The sequence below is a fragment of the Desmodus rotundus genome, chromosome 5, assembly GCF_022682495.2.
Source record: "Desmodus rotundus isolate HL8 chromosome 5, HLdesRot8A.1, whole genome shotgun sequence".
NCBI lineage: Eukaryota > Metazoa > Chordata > Mammalia > Chiroptera > Phyllostomidae > Desmodus > Desmodus rotundus.
This window is the reverse complement of record NC_071391.1, coordinates 24162177-24183501: the sequence shown is the minus strand read 5'-3', so window position 1 is coordinate 24183501 and position 21325 is coordinate 24162177. Positions and strand designations below refer to the sequence as shown.

Sequence of the window (21325 nt, the reverse complement as noted above, 5' to 3'; positions counted from 1 at the left end):
CAAGATAGGTTACCCCGAGAGAGAGAATTTGTTATAACCAGGTCAAAGCACTCTTTTTTTCTGGGCCACCCCCTGGGGACAAGGAAGGAGCTTTGTTATACAGAATTCTTTTTGCACGTAGTGACAGTTCATTGTAGAACTTTCTTTTCTTAGGGTATGCTTTAAATATGTTGTTTCCTGCCCTCCATTAACTGGGAGTATAAAATAAATTTGAGGCAGGAGATGTTTTATTGGCTGATGTTGAATGCATTCTTGTATCAGTATTTCACAGCTCATGGTGCCCTGTTGGAAGGAAAGCCTCATCAGTATTGCCCACAATCATTTATTTCTCTAAAGATCATTTAAAGGAGCCCTTGACATCCCTATTTCTTTGCTTCACAAAAGAAATTATCAAATGAGTTCCAATAAAGAAAAAGTCCAAGGTAGATAACCTAAAATAAAGTACATATATATATTTTTTTCTGTTTCCACTTCTGTATTTCTAGTTGACATTTTTGGGCAATGTTGGCCGGGCTGAAGAATAGCATATCTAAAAAACGATGATACTCAGTTCCTAGATACACATTTTGAAAGCAGTGTTAACTAGTGGATTTAATCAATTAGTTCCAGTTGGCATATTTACCTTATCGTTTCTAAAGATGCTTCCAAAGGCTGCTTCCCATGTTCCCTTGAAAGGCATGTGGTTATTCAAGATTAGGCTTTGCATTTTAGACAACCCAATGAACAGTTACGGAAAATCTTTTCGAGATTTATAAAATGTTCTCATGAGTGATATCTGTTGAATAGATTTTGGTGCCTTTATAAATCTTACAGAGAGTTTGCTCATATGTTAAGCATGTGCAAACACATCAGAAGTATATCATGGGAAAATAATAGGGATCATGATTCAGTAACTTTGTAGTGTGACAGTCACACACACCTCTGATGTCTCAGTGGCTCTATAGGGTGACATAGCGTGAGTTAGGTTACTTCTTCATGGTCTGAAGAGGAACAAACCTTCACATGAAGTCAGTCAAATTAAATAATGTTGTAAAAAACTAAGGGGATCGTGTTTGGGAGTCCTTGGTGGTATGTTATTTTGTGTTAAGATGTATCTTGGTTTTCTATTAGTAAATTATTGTGGCAACATGGAGCCTTTACTCTAAACAATTGGCCGAGTACTTAGATACCAAAAACAGCCTGGCTCAGAAGGAGTTTGGGCTAGACATTGTAAAGTTAGTGTGACTTTACTCGGAGCTAGTCAGCTAGATATAAAAGGTCATTTCTGTGGTGTATTATACAGTTCACCTCATCTGTTTAATAGGATAAGTAGTTGAGAACGGGAGGCAGGCAAATTCACCTTGGACCAAATGAGGAATATATCTTAAAACGCCAACATTTATGTCAGATAGCTAAATCAGTATGTAATTTCTTAAGCTCAAAATAAGAATCCTTTCTAAAAAACAAGTTAAAGCTAAAAACTGATTAACTCCATAAGAAGGGAAATAATACTTATAAATGTAGATAATATGAATTTAACTGTTAGGAAGGATATTTGTATAAATTGTGTGCTAAAACTGACCCTTACAAAATATTTGTTGTGGTCACGTTAGGGTTTCCTTTTATGGTCATATCAGTGTTTCCATTTGATTTTAGGAATTTGAAAATTGACTATAAAAATGTGCTTGAGGTAAAACTGGGAGATAAGCCTCTGGGGCTGGTTTTGTGTGTGTGTGTGTGTGTGTGTGTGTGTGTGTGTGACTGTGTCTGGGAAAAGTAAATACGTGAAGTGATGCAGAAAACCCATCTAGACAGTCAGGGACTGGCATTTTCTTCAGAGGGAGGAGAGAGTGCAGCTAAAACTTCCTGAGGGTTCTCCTGCTCCATTTTGGTTGTCACAAGGAGGTGACTGCTCACATTATTTGTTACTTCTACTTAAATGCAATGAAAACTGTTTTGCAATGAAAACGTACTTTAAGATCATTTCTCAGTGATTTTGGGTAAAATTTGGCTGGTCTCAAATAATGCTATAGAAACCTGTGGGCAAGAAAAAAATCATAATTCTGGTATATGAGGACATGACGGGGGTTCCGATTTAATAACAGAGAAAACAGGACTTTAGGAAGTGTGTGTCCCCAGCTGTAGCCTCTCCCCCAGTGTCTGTCTGGGTACTCGACCCGATTGCAGTCAGGGGTCCAAACCAAGACTGCGCCACCTTTCTCATCGCTTGATTCCTCCCAGACGTGCAATGGGTTCATATCACACTCTGATTGCTTCTCCTCTGCTCACGGCCCAGCCAGTGAGTTAGAAACAAGTGCTGATGTTCCTTGTAGGTTCTTTGGTGTGGTCTTACTCTCACAGCTACCACAGCGGGCCGTACCGGGATTAGAGCACGTACCCAGATTGTTTTCTTGGCTGCTAATTGGCCTTCTCCCATAGTCTTACATCTTGATTGGTTTAGCTTTCTTTATTGTTATTTCTCTAATACCTTTTATAACCACTCCCTCCCCAACCTCACCTTTGTTTGCCTGAATTTAAACGGGACAGAAGATTTTAAGTTTGTCCCTAATTACTTTTTCTAACCTTATCACCAATCACAAAACTAACGTGAAGGTTCTCCCCTGGGCAGTTTAGGGCTCCCAAACACACCTGCTTATGCTGTTTGTCATTATGTAGGACTCCCTCCCACTCTGATTCTTCACAGTGTTCTTTATTCAGGTGCCAACTCAAGTCCGCCTGTCTCCCTCCCCAAACCGCCAGAAAAGCTTCTCTGACATTCTAACGCATCATCACTTCTGACCTCTGAATTTAATCCACAAATTAATTATTTTGAACTTTTTCTGTTTCCCAACTCTTAGTTCTATTTGATACTTCAGAAGGTAATTATATTGATATGGTTTTGATAGTAATGAGTCAAATTTAATGGGACCGACAATGGCAAAGTACATCGAACTTAACATTTCCAAGTCCAGACCAAAGTCAACAGTTGCTGCTTCCCTGCAGTGATGGTGCAGACAGGTCAACACAGACATCACGGAATAAGAGTTAAAATAGCACCATTTACTGAGCTCTGGAACTATGGCCATTGTCTTTTAGCCATCGTTTAACAACCTTGTAAAGAAGAAATAATACTTTCCAGAGAAAGAATCTGAAGTTCAGAGGGGTTAACTGATTTGACTAAGGTTATACAGCTAGTATAGAGGGGGAATTCAAAGCTATTCTGTGACTTTTTTTTTTTTGTACTTCTGATTTGAGAGAGAGAGAGAGGAAGTGTGTATGGGGGGAGACATTGATTTATTGTTCCACTTATCAATGCATTCATGGGTTGATTCTAGTATGTGCCCTGACGGGGGATTGAAACCGAAACCTTGGTGCATGGGGATTGAAGCTCTAACCAGCTGAACTACCTGGCCAAGGCCTCATTCTCCGACTCTCACTCACTGTAATAGGCAGCCAGGTTTTGAATAGGTATGTACCACTACTATTTTTAGTTCCAAATAGGCAAGAATGAGGAATGTTTGAGGGTCAGAACGAGAGGCCGGGCCTACACCTGCTGCTGTTCTGTAGTGAAATGTGAAATGCAGTCTGGGTTTTATTCAGTACATTCCATGAGAACGGGCTGTAGGCTTAGTTATAAAAGCTCTGCAGTTCTTCAAGGCCATAACTGAACTCCAAATTTGTCGTTTTTCTTTGATATAGAAAGCCTTGCAGTTGTGGCTGTAATTCTGCCTGGGAAAGGATTATAGAGCTTTATAATTTAATGAGCAGGATTCCAGTTAAATGTTGGCTGATTCTGAATCTCTTATCAAAGTAGAGGCTGTTCCAAGAACAGAGACTGGTAAGGACAAGGAAACTGATTTCCTTCAAGTCATTTCTGATTTGAAAAATTGAATCATGTAGTGAAATGATTTTTTAAGGATGAGGTGATTGTTTAGAATTAAATTACTTGGTTTTTAAACAGCAAGATACTAAGACCTAAAGGAACACACTGTTTGCTTTTAACATGTATGGGTGACTTTTTTAAGTTCAGAATAAACTTTAAATGTCTTAAATGTCACAAAGATGGATACAGTGGACTGCTTGCTAAATGAGAGCATTCTGGGGACTTGATCACTTGAGTAACGTGACATTAGTGGGCATAAATATTGGGGACACGGCTGCAGATGGACCCAGAGTTTTGGTCGATAGTAGGTTGGTTGAGACTTTTAGGTACCTCAGCCGTAATAAATAAAGTTAAATCCCTGTCCTCTGTAGCTTTTTGTTGCTGTTATTTATTTATTTATACTTACTTATTTGAATTGTAGCTACAGCTAGAAGTTTCCTAGGATTAGGAAGTATAATTATTTAGGCAGCAAACAAAGAGTTGTTTTAGAAATTTTAGTATCATTAAGAGGAAGTTTAAAAGGACTGGAATTCCATTGTCTTGTAAGAAGTAAGAAATATTTATTGATTTCCAAATGGAGCTGAAAAAAAAAACCTTTCCTCTTTTAGAAAGTTGTGAATGACCCAGCGAGAGCTCTAGTAAGCTTTACTGAACCAAGCTGCTAATAGTTATTTAATGTTATTCTTCAGTGTGAAAGAATCTCTGTAGATTTTCCTTTTAATCTCTTTGAATTGAAGGCTCATAAACCTCTCTGATGAGTCCTGCCAGTGTTTTCTTAGATCCCCCCATTGAGACAATGGAGCCACAGAATTCTTTCACCTCTTGTTGTCAGACAAATCCAATGGAACACAAGGTCAGAAGGGCCTATGCTTCTAAAGGTTTAAAGATTCTTTTTCAAGTAACCACATAAATTGTTTGATTTCATCATTATATTCCTCAGGAACCTCTCTTTAATTATAGTGCGTTGCTTTCTCTCATATAGGTAAATATATTTGGAAGTTTTTCTTGTACCCATATTTGGTTAAGTATACCAGCACTGCATGAGGTGTGACCAGACAGGCCTTCAGTGTTCCTAGATACCTTAGCAAAAGCTGAATCTATTCACTTCAAAAGAATTAGGAATCATGGTCCCAAGATAGAGGATGCCAAACACCTGGCAATTCGTTTTCTTTCCAGTGGCTGTTTCTTGTTTTGGGGGGTTTTTTTTTAATGCCATCCATAGCTGAAATCCAGATTTAAATCTAGCCTCTATTCCTTTAATTAAATCACTTTCTAAGTTGGTTTATGTTCACTCAATATTTTTAGTAGTGTTATCTTAACCAGAAAATTTTGAGACAGGATTTATATTCTCAGATATTTATCATTGAGTTGGCCAAAAAGTTCATTTAGTTTTTTCCGTATGATGGCTCTAGTAGTACTTATTGTCTTTAACTTTATTTGATACAATTTTGTTAGATAGTGCCAGCTGTCATATCAGTGTGCATTTACAAAGAAACTGATCAGAATTGGTGAATTTTTGTGAAGCCATTTTAATATTGAAGAAGGAAGAAGATACACATTTTCAGTGTATTATGCTTTGTTCTTGCAAGAAAGGTAAAAACGCCACTGAAGCCCCCCCCCCCCCAAAAGGTTTGTGTAGTGTATGGAGAAGGTGCTGTGACTGATTGAATGTGTCAGAAGTGTTTTGCGAAGTTTCTGGTGGTATTGACATTTTGGCCAAATAATTCTTTGCTGTGGGGCTGTCTTATGCATTGGATGATGTTTAGCAGCACCCCGGCCTCCACCCACTAGAAGCCAATAGTGGGAGATAGCCGACATACTCAAAATACCCAAATCAATAAAGTTTGGTGAAAATGAAGAATGTGTCTTTAATTTTCTGGAAAAAAATCATAGAGACTTTTTGACCAACCCAATAAAATCTTTCTTTGTAATGAGCAAAAATATTTATATTATGTAAAACTCAAAAGAAAACTAATTTATCTCTTTTGCAAATGCCATGCCTGATAGACAATTATCAGAGCTAATTATAGGGTTCCTGTAAGTTACTTTAAGGGCTAGGGATGAATTAAATTTTCTAATTACAACTACAGTGGTGGAAAAGCAGAGATCATTGTTTAAAAAGAAACAAACAGCCCTGACTGTTGTAGCTCAGTGGGTTGGGTGTTGTCCTGCAAACCAAAAGGTTGCTGGTTTGATTCCCAGTGACGGCACATGCCTAGGTTGTGGGCCAGGTGCCCAGGTGGGGCCGTGGGAGAGGCAAGCTACCCATGTTTCTCTCCCTTTTTCCTCACTTCAATAAATAAAATCTTTAAAAAGAAACTTCAAAAAAGGGGGTGGGGATCCAAGATGGCTGTGGAATAGGTGGAACTGGCACTCAGCTCCTCCCAGGACCAAACTGGAATTACAATTAAAATATAGAGCAATTAACATGAATAACCAACTGAAGACTGGCTGAAGAGAAGTCTTATCACCGAGGATTTGCAGAAGAAGCCCCATTGAGACTGGAGATACGAAAAGGGCTGGCCCCACTCCCACTGCAGTGGCTGAAATTCCAGAGGGTTAGCTCAGTGCAAAGGTTCTTGAGAAGAGTGGAGTCTCAACCTCCAGCCAAGTTCCTCAGCCCAGAGTGAGAGAGCCGGGAAGAGGGGCCCATATAACATCTGGCTATGAAAATTAGCAGGGATTCTGCCCACCAGGGAGAGATGGCTAGAGACCTAGGCACCCTCTTAAAGAGCCAATGCACAAAATCTTGTTCACTGCCACTCACCCTGGGGTCTGGCGGGGGAGGGCAAAGTGAACTAAAGCCACGTGAAGAGAGTGTGGGATTTCTGGCTCTGGGGAGAAAGCTGAAGGCACAGCTGCCAGGATCTCTGGGCTGAGTTCTCCCACACCACAGACGCTGTATCTTGAGTGGAGCACTCCCTCCATAGGGCATCAGCCTGGGGAAAAGCAAAAGCCTCCGCTCTGGTCTCCTAGTTGCCCCATCCTAAGGAGCCTGCTCCCAGCTGAGGGGGCAGCTGCCTGGACCCAGGTGTAGAGGTCTGGGCTGACTCAGGGGGTATCAGTGACGGAATGGTGTGGCCTTGGGTCAAGGGCCATTCCTCCCACTTCACCACCAACCTGACTGGTGCCTCCCCCTTATAGGAACCCACTAGCCCCATTCTCCCTGCTCCCGGTGGCCCAGCCCTGCTGAGATCGGGCTCCTGGCAGAATCTGGGATAGACCGAGTAGTGTGGCTCTAGGACAGGGGCCATTTTTCCCTCACTCACCCAACTGATGCAGAGTGCTCCCTTCACACAGCCAAAGCTTGGTCTCTTTGGGCCTGATAAACTCTTCTGGCCTCACTCTGATGACTCCCTGAGATCCTGCCCCACCACAAAGGTGTCAAACTATACTGCAAGGCCACAGTAATCAAAACAGCATGTACTGGCATGAAAGCAGGCATATAAATCAGTGGTGCAGAATAGAGAGCCCAGAAATAAATCCACAGCTTTATGGTCAATTACTATTTGACTGAAAAGGAAAGAGCATACAATAGGTTAAAGTTAGTCTATTCAATACATGGTTTGGGGGACTTTGAACACAGGAAAATGAAACTAGAACCACCTTACACCATACACAAGAGTAAACTCAAAATGGATTAAAGGCAAATGTTAGACTCTAATCCATAAAAATCCTAGAAGAAAACATAGGCAGCAAAATCTCAGACATTTCTCGTAGCAATATTTTTTCAGATATATCTTTCAGGCAAGGGAAACAAAACAAAAAATAACGAAGGGGACTACATCAAACTAAAAAGTTTTTGCACAGCAGAGGAAACTATCAACAAAATTAAAAGCCCACTGAATGAAAGAACAGATTTGCCAATGATATGTCTGATAAGGGGGTAATATCCAAAATTTATAAAGAACTTGTACAGCTCAACACCAAAAAATAATCCAATTAAAAAATCAGCAAAGGACCTGAATAGACACTTCTCCAAAGAGGACCTACAGATGGCAATAGACATGAAGAGATGCTCAACGTCAGCAGTCATCAGAGAAATGCAAATTAAAACTACAATGAGGTATCACCCACACCTATCAGAATGACTGTCAATAAATCTACAAACAAGTGTCGGCAAGGATGCGCAGAAAGGGGAACCCTTTTGCATTGTTGAGGGGAATGCAGTCCGCTGCAACCACAGTGGAAGCAGTACGGAGTTTCCTCAAAACATTAAATAGAACTGCCTTATGACTCAGTGATTCCACTTCCAGGAATGTATGCATCCCTGTGTTCATTGCAGCGCGGTTTACAACCAAGATTGGAAGCAGCCCAGGCGTCTTATCGGTAGATGAGTGGATAAAAAAGCAGTGGTACATTTACCACTGCTTTGGAACACTATGTGGTCATAAAAAAGAAAGAATCTTACCTTTTGTGACAACATGGGTAGTCCTGAAGGTGATTATGCTAACTGAAATACGCCAGTCAAACACAAGTGCCACACGATTTCTCTTATATGTGTAATCTAATAACTAAATAAACTAACAAACAAAATAGAAACAGACTCATAGAGAACAGACTGACAGCCGTCAGGGGGGATTGGGGGATTGGGTGAAAAGGTGTAGTGATGAAGCCAAAAAAGAAACCCTCATAGACAGACAACAGTATGATGATTACCAGAGGAAAAGGGGGGGTAGGTACAAGAGTGTAAAGGAGTACGAATGTCTGGATTTGGTGAACACACAATATACAGATGATGTATTATAGAACTGTACACCTAGACCTGTGCGATTTTATTAACCGATGTCACCTCAGTAAATTCAGTTAGAAAAAAGGAAAATAACATTGATTTGTTTGTGTCCTTATAATAGTGGTGGGCAGGGTTGCGCTGCTCATTATCCAGTTTTCCGGGGATCCAATTTCCCCTAGTAAATCTCCCCCAGCCTTTTTCAAAAGTTGTTAGATTACCATCCTTTCAAAGAATACACGCTTTCTTTTGGGGTTCCTAATTTCTTTCCCCTAACTTTTCTTTCCTAATTTCTCTTAAAAAATGTTGCCACTAGAGTCTCCCACACATGACCTTTAAAACTCTCTATTGCCATGTCATGCCTACAGAGAAGTGCACTAGCCCTAAAAGTACAGCTTGGTGGACTTTCAGAGTACACGCACCCCTCTACCCAGTGCCCTCGAGGCCGCGGCGACTCCCTCCAGTCACTACTCACGCCCAGCACCGCCGTGTGTTCTGGTTTGTGTTGGGTACTGACTTTACAAGCAGAACCCCCACAGAAACCTGCACTGGGTGCGCACAGCGTGGAGTAATCACATCAGTGTGGTACAGGTGCTCGGCCAGCCACACAACATGGTGGTACTTGAACACTCTCCTCTCAGCTCTGGCCTTCGGCAAATTACTAACCATTTTGGTGTTCTCTCTTCCCTTTTACCATAAGGTCTGAATGGATCTTTCAACTAAGAAATAGGTAGGCACTCTAAAGTCCCTGTACATAAAGAGGAAATAGTAAAAATGTAAAAGCCACCTTTTTGAGTAGGTAGAACATTAGGGTTCCCCATTAATATAGAAATAGTAACTGGGAGAGAATAACAATAGCGTCCTAGTAGAGAACCAGAACAATACAAAGCTGACTTGCTTTGCAGTTGTACTTATCAGTTTATTATTTTAAAATGAAAATTGCATAATGGATATACATGAATGGTTTGTCTTTTTGTATATAAATTACTATAGGTGTCCAAAATAAGTCAGATTAACAGGGTTTATTCATTTTGTCATTAACTCTGCCTTGTCTGATTTGCTTTTGCTGATTTCAGAAACACTGTATCTATAAGATACATAGGTAACTTGATGGTATATCATTTACATCTGGTTTCCCCTCACCGGGATCTGTTAAGTGCCAATTACTCCTATTCTTCCAATCTAAAATTGTGTTTCATTTCCCCGTTCAAGCAAACTATCCTGGTCCTTCTGAGTGAGAAACTGAAACATGTGATAAGATTTTTTTCCCCTCCATCCATGAGACTTTTAGTAGAACTTTAAAAAAAAAAAGGAATACTGCCCTGGCCAGTGTGGCTCAGTTGGTTAGGCATTGCTCCACAAAGCAGAGTGTCGCCAGGTCGATTCCCAGTCAGGGCCCATGCCTGGGTCGCAGGTTCTGTCCCCCAGTCGGGGCACAAACAAGAGGCAACCAAACGAAGTTTCTCTCTCACATCGTTGTTTCTCTCCCTCTCTCTCTCTCTCATTTCTGTAAGGAAGTCTGAGTAACATAGCTAAGTGTACTTTATATAGAATGTGGAAATTGTTTTGCTTGTTCAGAAATTACTTAACATATATTAGCCCTGGCTAGTATAGCACAGTGGATTGAGCTCTGGCCTACGAACCATTAGGGTCACTGGTTCGATTCCCAGTCAGGGCACATGCGTGGGTTGCAGGCCAGGTCCCCAGTAGAGGGGCGTGAGAGGCAACCACACGCTGATGTTTCACTCCCTCTCTTTCTCCCTCCCTACCCCTCTCTCCAAAAATAAATAAATAAAATCTTTTAAAAAAAAAGAAATTACTTAGCATATTGATACACTCTGCATCACCTATTCAGTGGGCACACAGAGATGGAGGAAGCTGACAGCTAGGCTAAGTCTGTATCTTTGGATTTTAGGGATAGTTTAATAGACTGCTGGTATCCAATAAATATGAAGTGATACAATATTTGATATACCTAATAGAAAACCACAGTGAGTTCAAAATATTGTGTAATCTTCTTACCTATTTTAAATTGTGTAACTCACCAATAAAGAACAGGCAGTTATTAAATATAATTAAATGGCAGGCGTTCACACAACAGAACAAAAGGAAGCTTTCTCACCGAGTGAGCAAGAGCCTAGTGAGGCAGCTACAGAAAATTTCAGTGGGTAGCAGTGGGTTTTACTAGTTCCTTTTAAGCATTTACTGTTAGGGTGATACCAGCATACAGGAACTATGTAACATGCCTCTACAAACAAAGACAAGTGCTTCTCTCTAGATGCTTTCTTTGTCCCAAAATACACTTACTGTAAGCAAGAGTGTATGCTTATACCACCTGGACCTTACTCTTACTGAATTTAGCTGGAATTCCAGTCTTCTTTGGATCTTCTATCTATAGGGAAAACTGGCCCAGGAAATGGCAGTGAACATCAACACAATACAGTTGTGTTGTACGGTTATTGAAACACTTTAAAGTAATTCTTCTTTAAGATACCTATTAATTACCATGTTTGCAAGCAAATAAAAATCAGATGACTAACAGCCCTTATGTGGATAGAGCTTTATTCTTTAAAGTACTTTTAGCCAGATCTGATTTTACTGGTAAAACATCCTTATATTAGTCTGTTCCATATGCCATAACTAAATTCCATAGATGAGGTGGCTTAAACAACAGAAATTTCTCACATTTCTAGAGGCTCAGAAGTCCAAAATGAAGGTGTTGGTCAGTATGGTGCCTGGTGAGGTCTCTTGGCTTGCAGCAGCTTCTTTCCAGCTGTGCCCTCCTGTGATCCTTCCCGTGCACACACATGGAGAGGACCTCCCTCTTCCTTGTGAGGCACCAGTTCCACCAGATACCCCACTCTTGCGACCACATTAAATCCTCATTACATCCTAAATCCCTTATCTCTAAATACAGTCACATTGGGGGTTCGGGCCTCAGCATATGGATTTGGCGGGGTGGGGGTGAGAGATGGCCCCAATTCATTCAGTCCACAGCACCTGAACTTCTGAAGTAGATAAGTTAAGCGATAACTTGATATCTCTCAGGTTAGAAAGTTACAAAAATATTAGAACTAAGATGCAAATACAGTTACTTTTACTCAGCTCCGTGCTGCCTTCCTTAGTTACTGCCATGGTTTATCTGACAAAAGAAAATTATCCTGTCGCATAAAATAGAGTTCACTAATTCATCACAAAGAATTGTCAAAATCAACTTCATGGTTTTGCATGTTGTGTATTTGTGAAAAATGATAGATTTTGACTGTTAAAGTTTGTAAGTGGTATGCTCTGGAATTGTTAGTCAGCTGAAGTCAGGGAGCCTTAACACTGCTGTAGAAGTAGTAACCTAAGCCCTGGGCAGTGTGGCTCAGCTGGTTGGAACGTCATCCCATAACCAAAAGGTTGCGGGTTCAATTCTGGTCAGGGCACATGCCTAGGTTGTGGGTTTGATCCCTGGTCTGGGCACACGTGGAAAGCAACCAATCAGTGTGTGTGTGTGTGTGTCTCTCTCTCACGTCGGTGTTTCTCTGTCTCCCTTCCTCTCTCTAAAAGCAATGAAAAAAAATGTCCTTGGGTGAGAATTTAAAAATATTTAAAAAGAGTAGTAAGCTAAGTTTTAAAATGGTAATTAGAATTATACTGACCAGGCTGGAGTTGCCTTTTCAGCATTCTTCATGTTTATGATTAAAGTATCAAAATTAAGTATTTCACTTTATATTTTACAGAAGATGATCTAAGAAACATGGGACCAGTAGATGCTCAAGTGTATCTTGAAGAAATGTCTTGGAACAAAGGTTGGAATTCTTTTTTCTCTTGATAACCATAAATGAAAAATTAGCAACTTTCTGTAAGGGAAAAAATCTCAGAATCTTAAAAAGAAATAATATCTTGGCTTTTGATACATGTGGGTGTTTTTGTGTGGAATATTTTTGTGTCATTCTAAACTTCATTTATTGATGTCTTTTCCATAACTCATTTCTGGTTATTGTTCTTTTGTAATTAGATGTTAGGCACATGGTTTCATGAGGTTTTCTTTTAAACTACTTTGGTTTTTGGTTTACTCACCATCCGCGTGATAGGGAAAATAAAGAAGATGCTTTTTTTCTGCCTTTCCTATATTGACATTAGAGATGAACTCCAATTCGAATTTTTGTTTGTTTATATGGAATCATAAACTGTTAGGGAAAGCCTTTCAAAGTTACATTCTTCTACTTGGAGCTTAATTTCACACTCACTTTTTGATTGTGTCTTAGGTGGAAAATAAAAATCTCTCACTTCCCTTTACTTACCATGAAGTCATGTGGGGTTTTTTTCACTTTCCTAAAATCTAAATCTAACTTAATTTTTCCAGTCATGATAGTTCCAAGTTGCTCCAGCGAGACATTAAGTTCCTTTTCCTGAGTAGGAGCTGTGACATCAACCTCTGTGTGTCTCCAGACAAATGAAGAAATCTTCCTCGGCCTGGGGTACAAAGTCCCTTGGGGTTTATAAAAATTTACTGATGAGTGTGAATAGGTAGAAGATAAACAGCCCATCCTTCCTGAAACCAAGTTTAATGAAATATTGTTTCAGTGGCAAAATCTTATCATCGTGCTTAGAAAGTTGGGTCTGTGGGCTCTTATGGGGGGCGTGTTTCTGCCTGTGGGCCCCTCCGTTTCCTAAAGTGCCAGATGAAACCCTAGAGCAAAAATTCTGATTTGCAGTGAGTGGATGGAGAACGAGGTTTTGTGTAACTGGGGCTCCCAGGGGTTGACATAATTTCTTGAGCAAAACCTGGAAGAGCTACTGCTGTGAAAACAGAATACACTAGTGGCACAGGCTTGCACTGCTAGATCATGAGGGGGACAGAATGGAACATGTCATTGGTCAGGGACACCTGCCCAACTAAATAAACGTTTTGAAAATACCAAATTGCTCCTTATCAATTAGTATGTGTGTGTATGTGCACTTTATCTCTTATTACACAAATTAGTTCTTGCTGTAGTTGATACGACTAGTGTCTTTGGTTTACTGTTCTGGTAATGTGAAAACCATGAAAAATGGGTTTTGTAATTTTTTTCTTCAGTAACATTTTAAAAATATAATAAATAATTTAAGATTTTTAAAAAAGAATATGGATTGGTGGTTCAAGCATCTGTTCAGTCAACAAGTGTATGAACTTTCTGGTAAGACATTGATGGAAGCGTACAACTGAAATCAGGTGTTGTCATGATGTGGTGTCCTCGAGACTTCCTAAGGTGAGCTTGTCGGTAAGAAGTCACAGAGGGCCCCAGCCACAGCCATTGGATCGGCTGAGAGCCCCCACAGTTCATCTTAAAACTACAGGATGTCCTTAGAGGCTAATTTAAATTAAGGGCTTGGATAGTTCTTATCCTTGTGAGAGAAAATACTGGGCAACAGTTGCATGAAGCCATTATCTCTGCAGGAATATTTAAAAACTAGTCACATAAGTTTTACAATTGAATTTGCGATTTTGAGTTGGTTTTTGCAATTGAGAAGAGCATTCTTGGCAGATGAAGATAAACAAAAAGCGGATCAACTGGGCGAGTAAAACATTGTTTGAAGATTTCTTCACAGTCGCTTTCAGAGTAGCCTTTTTAGGGGGAGGTTTAGAACAGGCACGTGAATGAAACGCTACATGGTAGACTTAGCCAAACTTTCACCCTGTTGATCCAAGGAGAGATGCAGTGATGCACTGTATTATGCTTACAAGGCATACCCGAAGAGCTCCTGAGAGACCGAAGTGTAACCTTTCCCCTTACAGCTAATCTCACCTACAGCTTGGCCATTCTGTCTTCATTCCTGACATTTGAAATGATGATTTCAGTGAAGATACCACTTTGTTTAGTGATAGACGTATAATATAAGAAGAAATTTAACTAAAGATGTGAGTTTATAGTGAGCATCATTAACATCTGGAACGGTCTCTGACGAAACTCCACAGTAGCCCACGGTGGCCTCTGCATCATTTACCGAGCACACGTCACCTCAAATTATTTCTCAGTGTTCACTGAGGTGGTAAAAAACAAGAGGGAGATTTAGCTTAAGAGAACCAATGGCTATAATATGTACATTTTTAGACAATTTGATAATAAAGCAATTCAGTATGAAAGCATGCTGTACTGTAACATGTATATTGGCTGAGACAGGGAAGGTGTTAGCATTTTTAAATTCAAAATGAAATTTTTTTCCCTGTGGAGAAAAAAGGCATTGTGGTAAGAAATAAAAAGCAGGGTTAGGTGAATGAATACATGTTTCCCTTAGTGATAGAAGAAACACATAAAGTTGGTTCATTTAATGCTACTTTTTCCAAGGCCAGATTTGATTAGAAAACAAAAACAAGGCTGTTAAATTTGTTTCTTTTCTTTCCTTTTTTCTCTCTTTTCTTTAGTGGCACAGGTTGAGATCCAAGTGTTAAAAAACTGAAATTGGAGAATTAAATGAAGATATCTGATTTTAAGACATCATATCTTGAGACTTAGTTCCTTTATATAACAAACTGCAACAATAGTAAAATGATGTGATCAGTAATTATTTTTCTTTGACAGTCACTTCTTAGTGACATTAAAATTGAACGACCAGTAAATCAGAATTCTTTATCAGTTAAAGGACAGAAGCACTTCAACTTCCCAGGAAAATGACAGACTTGATAAAATTTCCACATTAGTGCTCAGCGTTACACCATATTGCCTTCTTTGGGCCCCTCACTTCAGTGCTTGCCCTTTGGTTCGTAAATCATTTAACAACCAAACAGGTACACTCACAGAAAACACACTGTAGTGTGTTTATACACAAGGCCTGTCCAGAAGGTATCCAGCCATGCACTATGAAAAATAGAGACATTTATTGAAGATACAAAAAACATTGTACAAAGGACAATGATGCCTCAGTCCCCTTCAAAGTACCACCGTGGGACCTCACACAGTTCTCCCAATCGCCATCAGCTGCACCATCATATTTTCCTGAATCTCACTGATGGTCCAAAATCTCCTCCCTTTCAAAGGTGATTTTAGTTTTGGGAAAAGCTAGGAGTCGCAAGGCGCCAAATCTGGGCTGTAGGGGGTCCAAATCATCTGGGTGATTTGATGTTTTGCCAAAACACTCTGCATGAGACATGATGCATGAGCAGGCGTGTTGCTGTGATAAAGCTGCCATTCACCAGTTGCCCATAGCTGCAGCCTTCTGAATCGTCCGAACAGTTTCCATGGAAGAATGTTCAAGCTTAACACAAAATTTGGTGCAGATTTGTTGCTCTACTTGCTTTTTATGCAATGTCCACACAGTACACATGCTCACTCAACGGCGTCTACCTCCCCCACTGACTAGTACAGTGAGGTCATCATTGTTCACACATGCGCATTCCAGTCCACTCTCCTTGGCTGCCAGGTTACATCAATGTCAGGCAAACTGAACTTGTTATATAAACAATGGCTGGACTTTTTCTGGACAGACCTCTTTTTTGAGTCAGGTTTCTTGAAATAGTATGCTACCACAACAGATATATTCAAATGTAGAATTTGATAAACAGTCAAGTTAAGAGTTTCCTTTAAAAGGACATACTCCAGGCAAATGCATGCTCTTTAACAGTGAGACAAGTAGGGTTGTTTTTCCTTTACAGTCATGTTTTGGACACATTGCTGGGAAGAATGTGAAATTTATATAAATCTTAAGAAAACAGAAGACTTCAAATAAATTTTTCCTGGGTCACTTCTGAGCATCTGCTATCACCCCAAGATCTTTGGACTTACAGCTTCAGTCCATCTCTACACATAAAGATTCTGTGATCAATAATTTTTAGAAACACTGCCCCGTATGTTTTTTCAAGTTCTCATTTAACCTATTTTATACTTACTGAGGTGCTGCTTTTGTTTTGCGATTCCTGCGGAGTAAATCACATTTCTGTGTGTGCATGTGTGGTGTTACTGACGCGTGTAAGCGTTTGAAGCACTTTTCTGTTTTCTCTGCAGATGATCGCTCTTTTTCTCTGAGTTGCCGTTGTGGTGGGAAATACAGTGTTTCCAAGGAAGAAGCAGAAGAAGTTACCCTGATTTCTTGTGATACTTGTTCACTAATTATAGAACTGCTTCACTGTGGCTGAAACTGTTCACCAAGTGGAATCCTTTAACTGTGTGTTCAGGAATGTTGAAGAGAGTCCATTCCAACTTTGTCCATTCAAGCAACTGTATAAGCTTGACCAAGAAAAGATTCTTTTTTTGTCAGTTCTATTATTTGCAAAGAAAATACGCAAAATCTATCCCAGATTAGTAGAAAATTTAGTTCTTATATATGTATTTATAATTTATATTTACAGATCACCAGAAAAGGGCTTCAAATTATAAATTATATTTAGCAAATTCCTATTGGAGAACTTACTGATTTCTTTAGTAAGCATGTCTCCTTTTTTAATGGTCACAGTATCATCATATTCCTTTATAGTTACTATGTTTTTGAGGTTACGTGACATTTCTAGCTGTCAAAGTTGTAGACCTATTGTATAACTGTCTTTAAATCTCAGGTCATTAGAGTTAAATTAGAATCTTTGAGAATAACATGTGAGCCTATTTCTCCCATAATGAAGCCTGAATATGGGTATTCATGAGGTTATTTCAGAGTGAACAAAGAAGGCAGAGAGGCACCTGTAAGAAGGAAGATAGCTGTGGAGTCAGAAGACATGACTTCAGCCCTGGCACTGTATTTCCGAATTCTCCATGCGGCTCTACCAAAGGGAGTGAGCTTCCTGGACACGCCATCTTCAGCTTTAAATATAATTTAGGAAGTGGTAGCTTTAGAGGTTCAAAACAGGTGCTTATTTTCCTGTTTTATTTCTGTGTACTAAGATATAGTGTTAATGCTTATATTTAGGAATAAGGGACTATTGCATTGCTAGTATGATGAAATGGATTTTTATAAGGTATCATTATCAATTACAGTAGACTCTAAAGATTTTATTTTTCTGTACTTTTAATATTCCATGTATAGTATAAGTCAGAACTCTTTAAAAATTGATTGAGAAATGAATCCTTTATGGGTTCACTGAAACCTTCTTAATTTCAAATGAGTGAGCCAAGCTTGTGACTTAGCAGCTTTTTATTAGTTTGAACTCTTTGTATTTATTGTTGGTTTGGACATAGAAGGCTAGTTTTCTACTTTTGACTTGAAATGTAGCTAAAGTATAAAGCATATTCATGAGATTTTCATTATACCTATAAAACTAAAAATTTAAAAGTGAAGTTGTCATCCAGGTTTCCCCCTAAAATATTTATATTTCTCATATAATTTAGATAATTTGTTTTGGATTACTTTTATCCGTATGTTTTGAATTAATATAGTGTAAGAATTGTGTTACTTATTCTTTATACTTAACAATTAAAAATCACAAACTGAGTAGCAAATAGTTTATTGGTGAATACATAGTTTCAGTGGCAATAATAAATTCACTTGAACAGAAGACAGTCATCAAATGAAAAGACTAAGTGCGTGTTAATCATCAGAAGATCTGTGGCCATTAGGGCTGCCACGCAGAAATCCAAAGTCACTCAGAGGCCAAATCTGTAAAATCAAAATGTGATTGAAGACAATTAATGTAAGTGATGTTATATCATCACATTCCTTCCTTTCATTCATCCCTTTCTCTGCGCCATATAACTAAAGGCCTTCTCTTTATTCTTCATTCAAGAAAAGATTTCCTACATCAAAGTAAGACTTTAGAAAGTAAATTTCTATGTGTGTATTTAAACTCTAACGTGGGTTTGAACTGTGTGGGAACACTTATACACAGAAGTTTTTCAGTAAATACACGGCTGGCCCTCTGTGTGCCCAGGTTTCTAATAGTGGATTAAAAACAGTACTTTTGATTCATGTATGTGATTCTGTAATATATAAGGGGCTTCAGTGTCCACAGATCTGGTATCTGCAGGCTTCCTGGAACAAACCCCAGATACTACAGATAAGTTTGGGGTAGGGAGTCAAAAGTTATACAAGACTTGCAACTGCATGGGGTCAGTGCCCCTAACCTCCATGTTACTCAAGGGTCAGCTGCATGTATGTGTGAATGTGCATGTCTGTGTTTCCTTTTACTACCCTCACAGTTAACTGTAAACCTAAGTACTTGAATATATGCTTAAGTGTAAAGAATCCTGTAAATTATCCCCAGATGTTCCTGTCTGTTCATCTCCTTACTGATTGTGACAAAAAGGAGAAGCCAGTGAAAATAATCTTTCCTAAGAACCATATATTTACTACAGCCAGGATAAGTCTGTTCCTCACTGTGCTTAACTGGGCTGTCCCTGCATTAAAGATGGTTTGCCTCCAGACTGCTCCTCTGCAAAAGCATATGGATATAGTCTCTAAAGGATGTGTGAGATAGAAATGTCTGGACATTCAAATTAAAGGCTTCTGATGCTACAATACAACTAAGATAGTTTGAACTTTATTATGCAAACAAAAAAGTTCTTGATTACCTGTCTCAATGGGAAGAAGGGGTAATAGTTATAGGTACAGGCCAACATTTTCATATCTGTTATTGCAACAGTTAAATCCACTGACAGCCTGCAGACCTCAAAGTTCATTTTGGAAGAAACTTTTGTCCCCCAGCTCAGAGAAGCAAGCCTACATTTTAAGCCAAAAACAGTACCTTAAAGAAGATTCGTCCTCTTATTAGTCCATATGGAATAGGCCCATAGTACCTGGAATCTGTAGAATTCTGTAGATTATCACCTTCTAACCAAACGTGACCTGTTGGAACCTGGAATTAAAGAAAGCAGCCCCTTTAAAAAGGAAAAAACAAATGTGGGTACTACTATAAATAAAAAGTATGTCTTGTGCAGGTAGGCAGAAATGTCCTGAAGTTCTTTCGTAAAATACATGCAAACCCCATGACTGCATTTTTTGCACAATAAAATAACTTTTATTAAATATAAGATTAAGGTTTCAACTTTTTAAAGACCTGTTTATTTATTTTTGCCACATGATTCCCAAACATTAATTTGTTACACAAACCCCAACCTGAGGTATAAGAGATCAAAACAGTGTGACAGGGTCATTAATTTAATAGACTTCAAAAAGAGGTCATCAGGATGCTGCCTGAAAAACGCGCCCTCCTGTCTCCGTAACGGCACAGGCAGGGCAGCCGCTCATTCAGCAACATCCTGGGGCCAGTACCAAGGCCAGACCTATTAGACTGCTCATGATGAACTGGATGGTAATTGATTGTGACATCAATTACAAATAATCTCATCATTTTATTGGAATGGGCTTGTCAGAATTCTAATTAAGATCCCTGTTCTGCCTTTGTACAGGCTGTATCTGTAATGCATTATACTTCAATAATGACCACCAGGAACTGGAAGGGCCTATTATAAAATCATCAGTTGTAAAATTAATGATGGTAACCTTCTAAATGAAAAGACCCTGGTTCCTATATGTCTTGTGTAGTAACTGGTAAATAACATAAGTGTAAATTTTTACTCAATGGCAAGCATGTTCAAAGAACAACATGTTTCTTTAAAAAAATAAAGGTTTCTTTGATGAGACATGTGCTCATTAATATGTGTTCAGCATAAACTTAAAAAAAATACAGCAACAATCCTTAAAACTGCATTTTAAAAGTTTTTATTTTATAGGTTGTGTTGGCCAAGAAAGTTCAATTATATTGCCCAGTCCAAAATGATCTGTCAGGAAGGAATTTATTTTCACTCTTCTTTTGACTGGCTAATACTTGAGGACCTTGTGTGAATAAAAATATTCCTATTCAGTTTAATACGAAATGGCTGTAACTTTCAAAAGTGTCACCAGTTACTTCCCTAACACGTTATTGTTTAGAACACTTAGGTTCACAGCACAAATGCCAGGAAGGTGCGGAGAATTCCCACAGTCCCTCTGCCTCCACACACGCACAGCCTCCCCCGTGACTGACACCCCCTCCACAGCGGTGTACTTGTGACACTAGGTGAACCTACGCTCATCAGCCAGAGCCCAAAGTTTACCTTAGCGTTCATTCTTGGAGTTGTGTATTCTACGGGTCTGGGCAAATGTATGACATGTACCCATTACTATAGTATCACACAAGGTATTTTCACTGCCCTAAACATCCTCTGGGATCTATTTATTTCTCCCCTCCTGTTACCATTTGGAAAAATAAATTTATACAAGCATATAAAATTTTAATTTCACTTTATATCAGAGATTATATAATATTGGAATATATCATGTAGAAATACTTGTCAAAAATTAATGAAGCTAATTATTTTTATTTAGATACGCTTAAATGTTAATTTTCTCTATCTGTAGAGAAAGGACATAGGTTTCTTAAAAGAATGTGACATACTATAAGATCACTCTTTTTTTATTGATTGATTGACTTTAGAGAGAGAAGAGAGAGAAAGAGAGAGAGAAATCGATTGTTGCTCCCCTTACTGATGCATTCATTGCTTGTATGGCCCTGACTGGGGATCAAACCCGCAACCTTGGCATATCGGGACAGCATTCTAACCAGCTGAGCCACCTGGCCAGAGCATCACTCTCTTTCATTAGTCTTACTAGTTACAGTTACAGTCTCACTAGTTACTCTTGGTTCTAAGGCCAAGAGTAAGGCTAGTTCCTGCCTAGATCAGTGGATTTATGTGCAGTGAAGCATGAGGTTGCTCAAGGAGACAAATGAGTTTATCTCAGCTCATAAATGAAAACAAAATAGTGCATTTGGAAAAGCCATGTGTCATTAAATTCTGAAGTAGTGC

The 21325-nt window shown here is 39.1% G+C and overlaps 2 protein-coding genes across 5 annotated transcripts in view; one reads left to right on the top strand and one right to left on the bottom strand.

Annotated features, from left to right (window-relative positions):
• DNAJC24 (DnaJ heat shock protein family (Hsp40) member C24) overlaps positions 1-17980 on the top strand; it is a 52316-nt gene extending 34336 nt beyond the window's left edge. The window contains exons 4-5 of the mRNA XM_024558737.4: positions 12317-12385; positions 16559-17980. Of these exons, the coding sequence (XP_024414505.2) occupies positions 12317-12385; positions 16559-16689 (200 nt within the window). The 3' untranslated portion in view covers positions 16690-17980. The remainder of the gene's footprint in view (positions 1-12316; positions 12386-16558) is intronic.
• Positions 17973-21325, bottom strand: part of IMMP1L (inner mitochondrial membrane peptidase subunit 1) — a 52783-nt gene continuing 49430 nt past the window's right edge. For all 4 annotated transcript variants that reach the window (XM_024558735.3, XM_024558734.3, XM_045194052.2 and 1 more), the window contains 2 exons: positions 19225-19335; positions 17973-18140 (listed from right to left, as the gene is read on the bottom strand). In XM_024558735.3, coding sequence (XP_024414503.1) covers positions 18072-18140; positions 19225-19335 — 180 coding nt within the window. In that variant the 3' untranslated portion in view covers positions 17973-18071. The remainder of the gene's footprint in view (positions 18141-19224; positions 19336-21325) is intronic.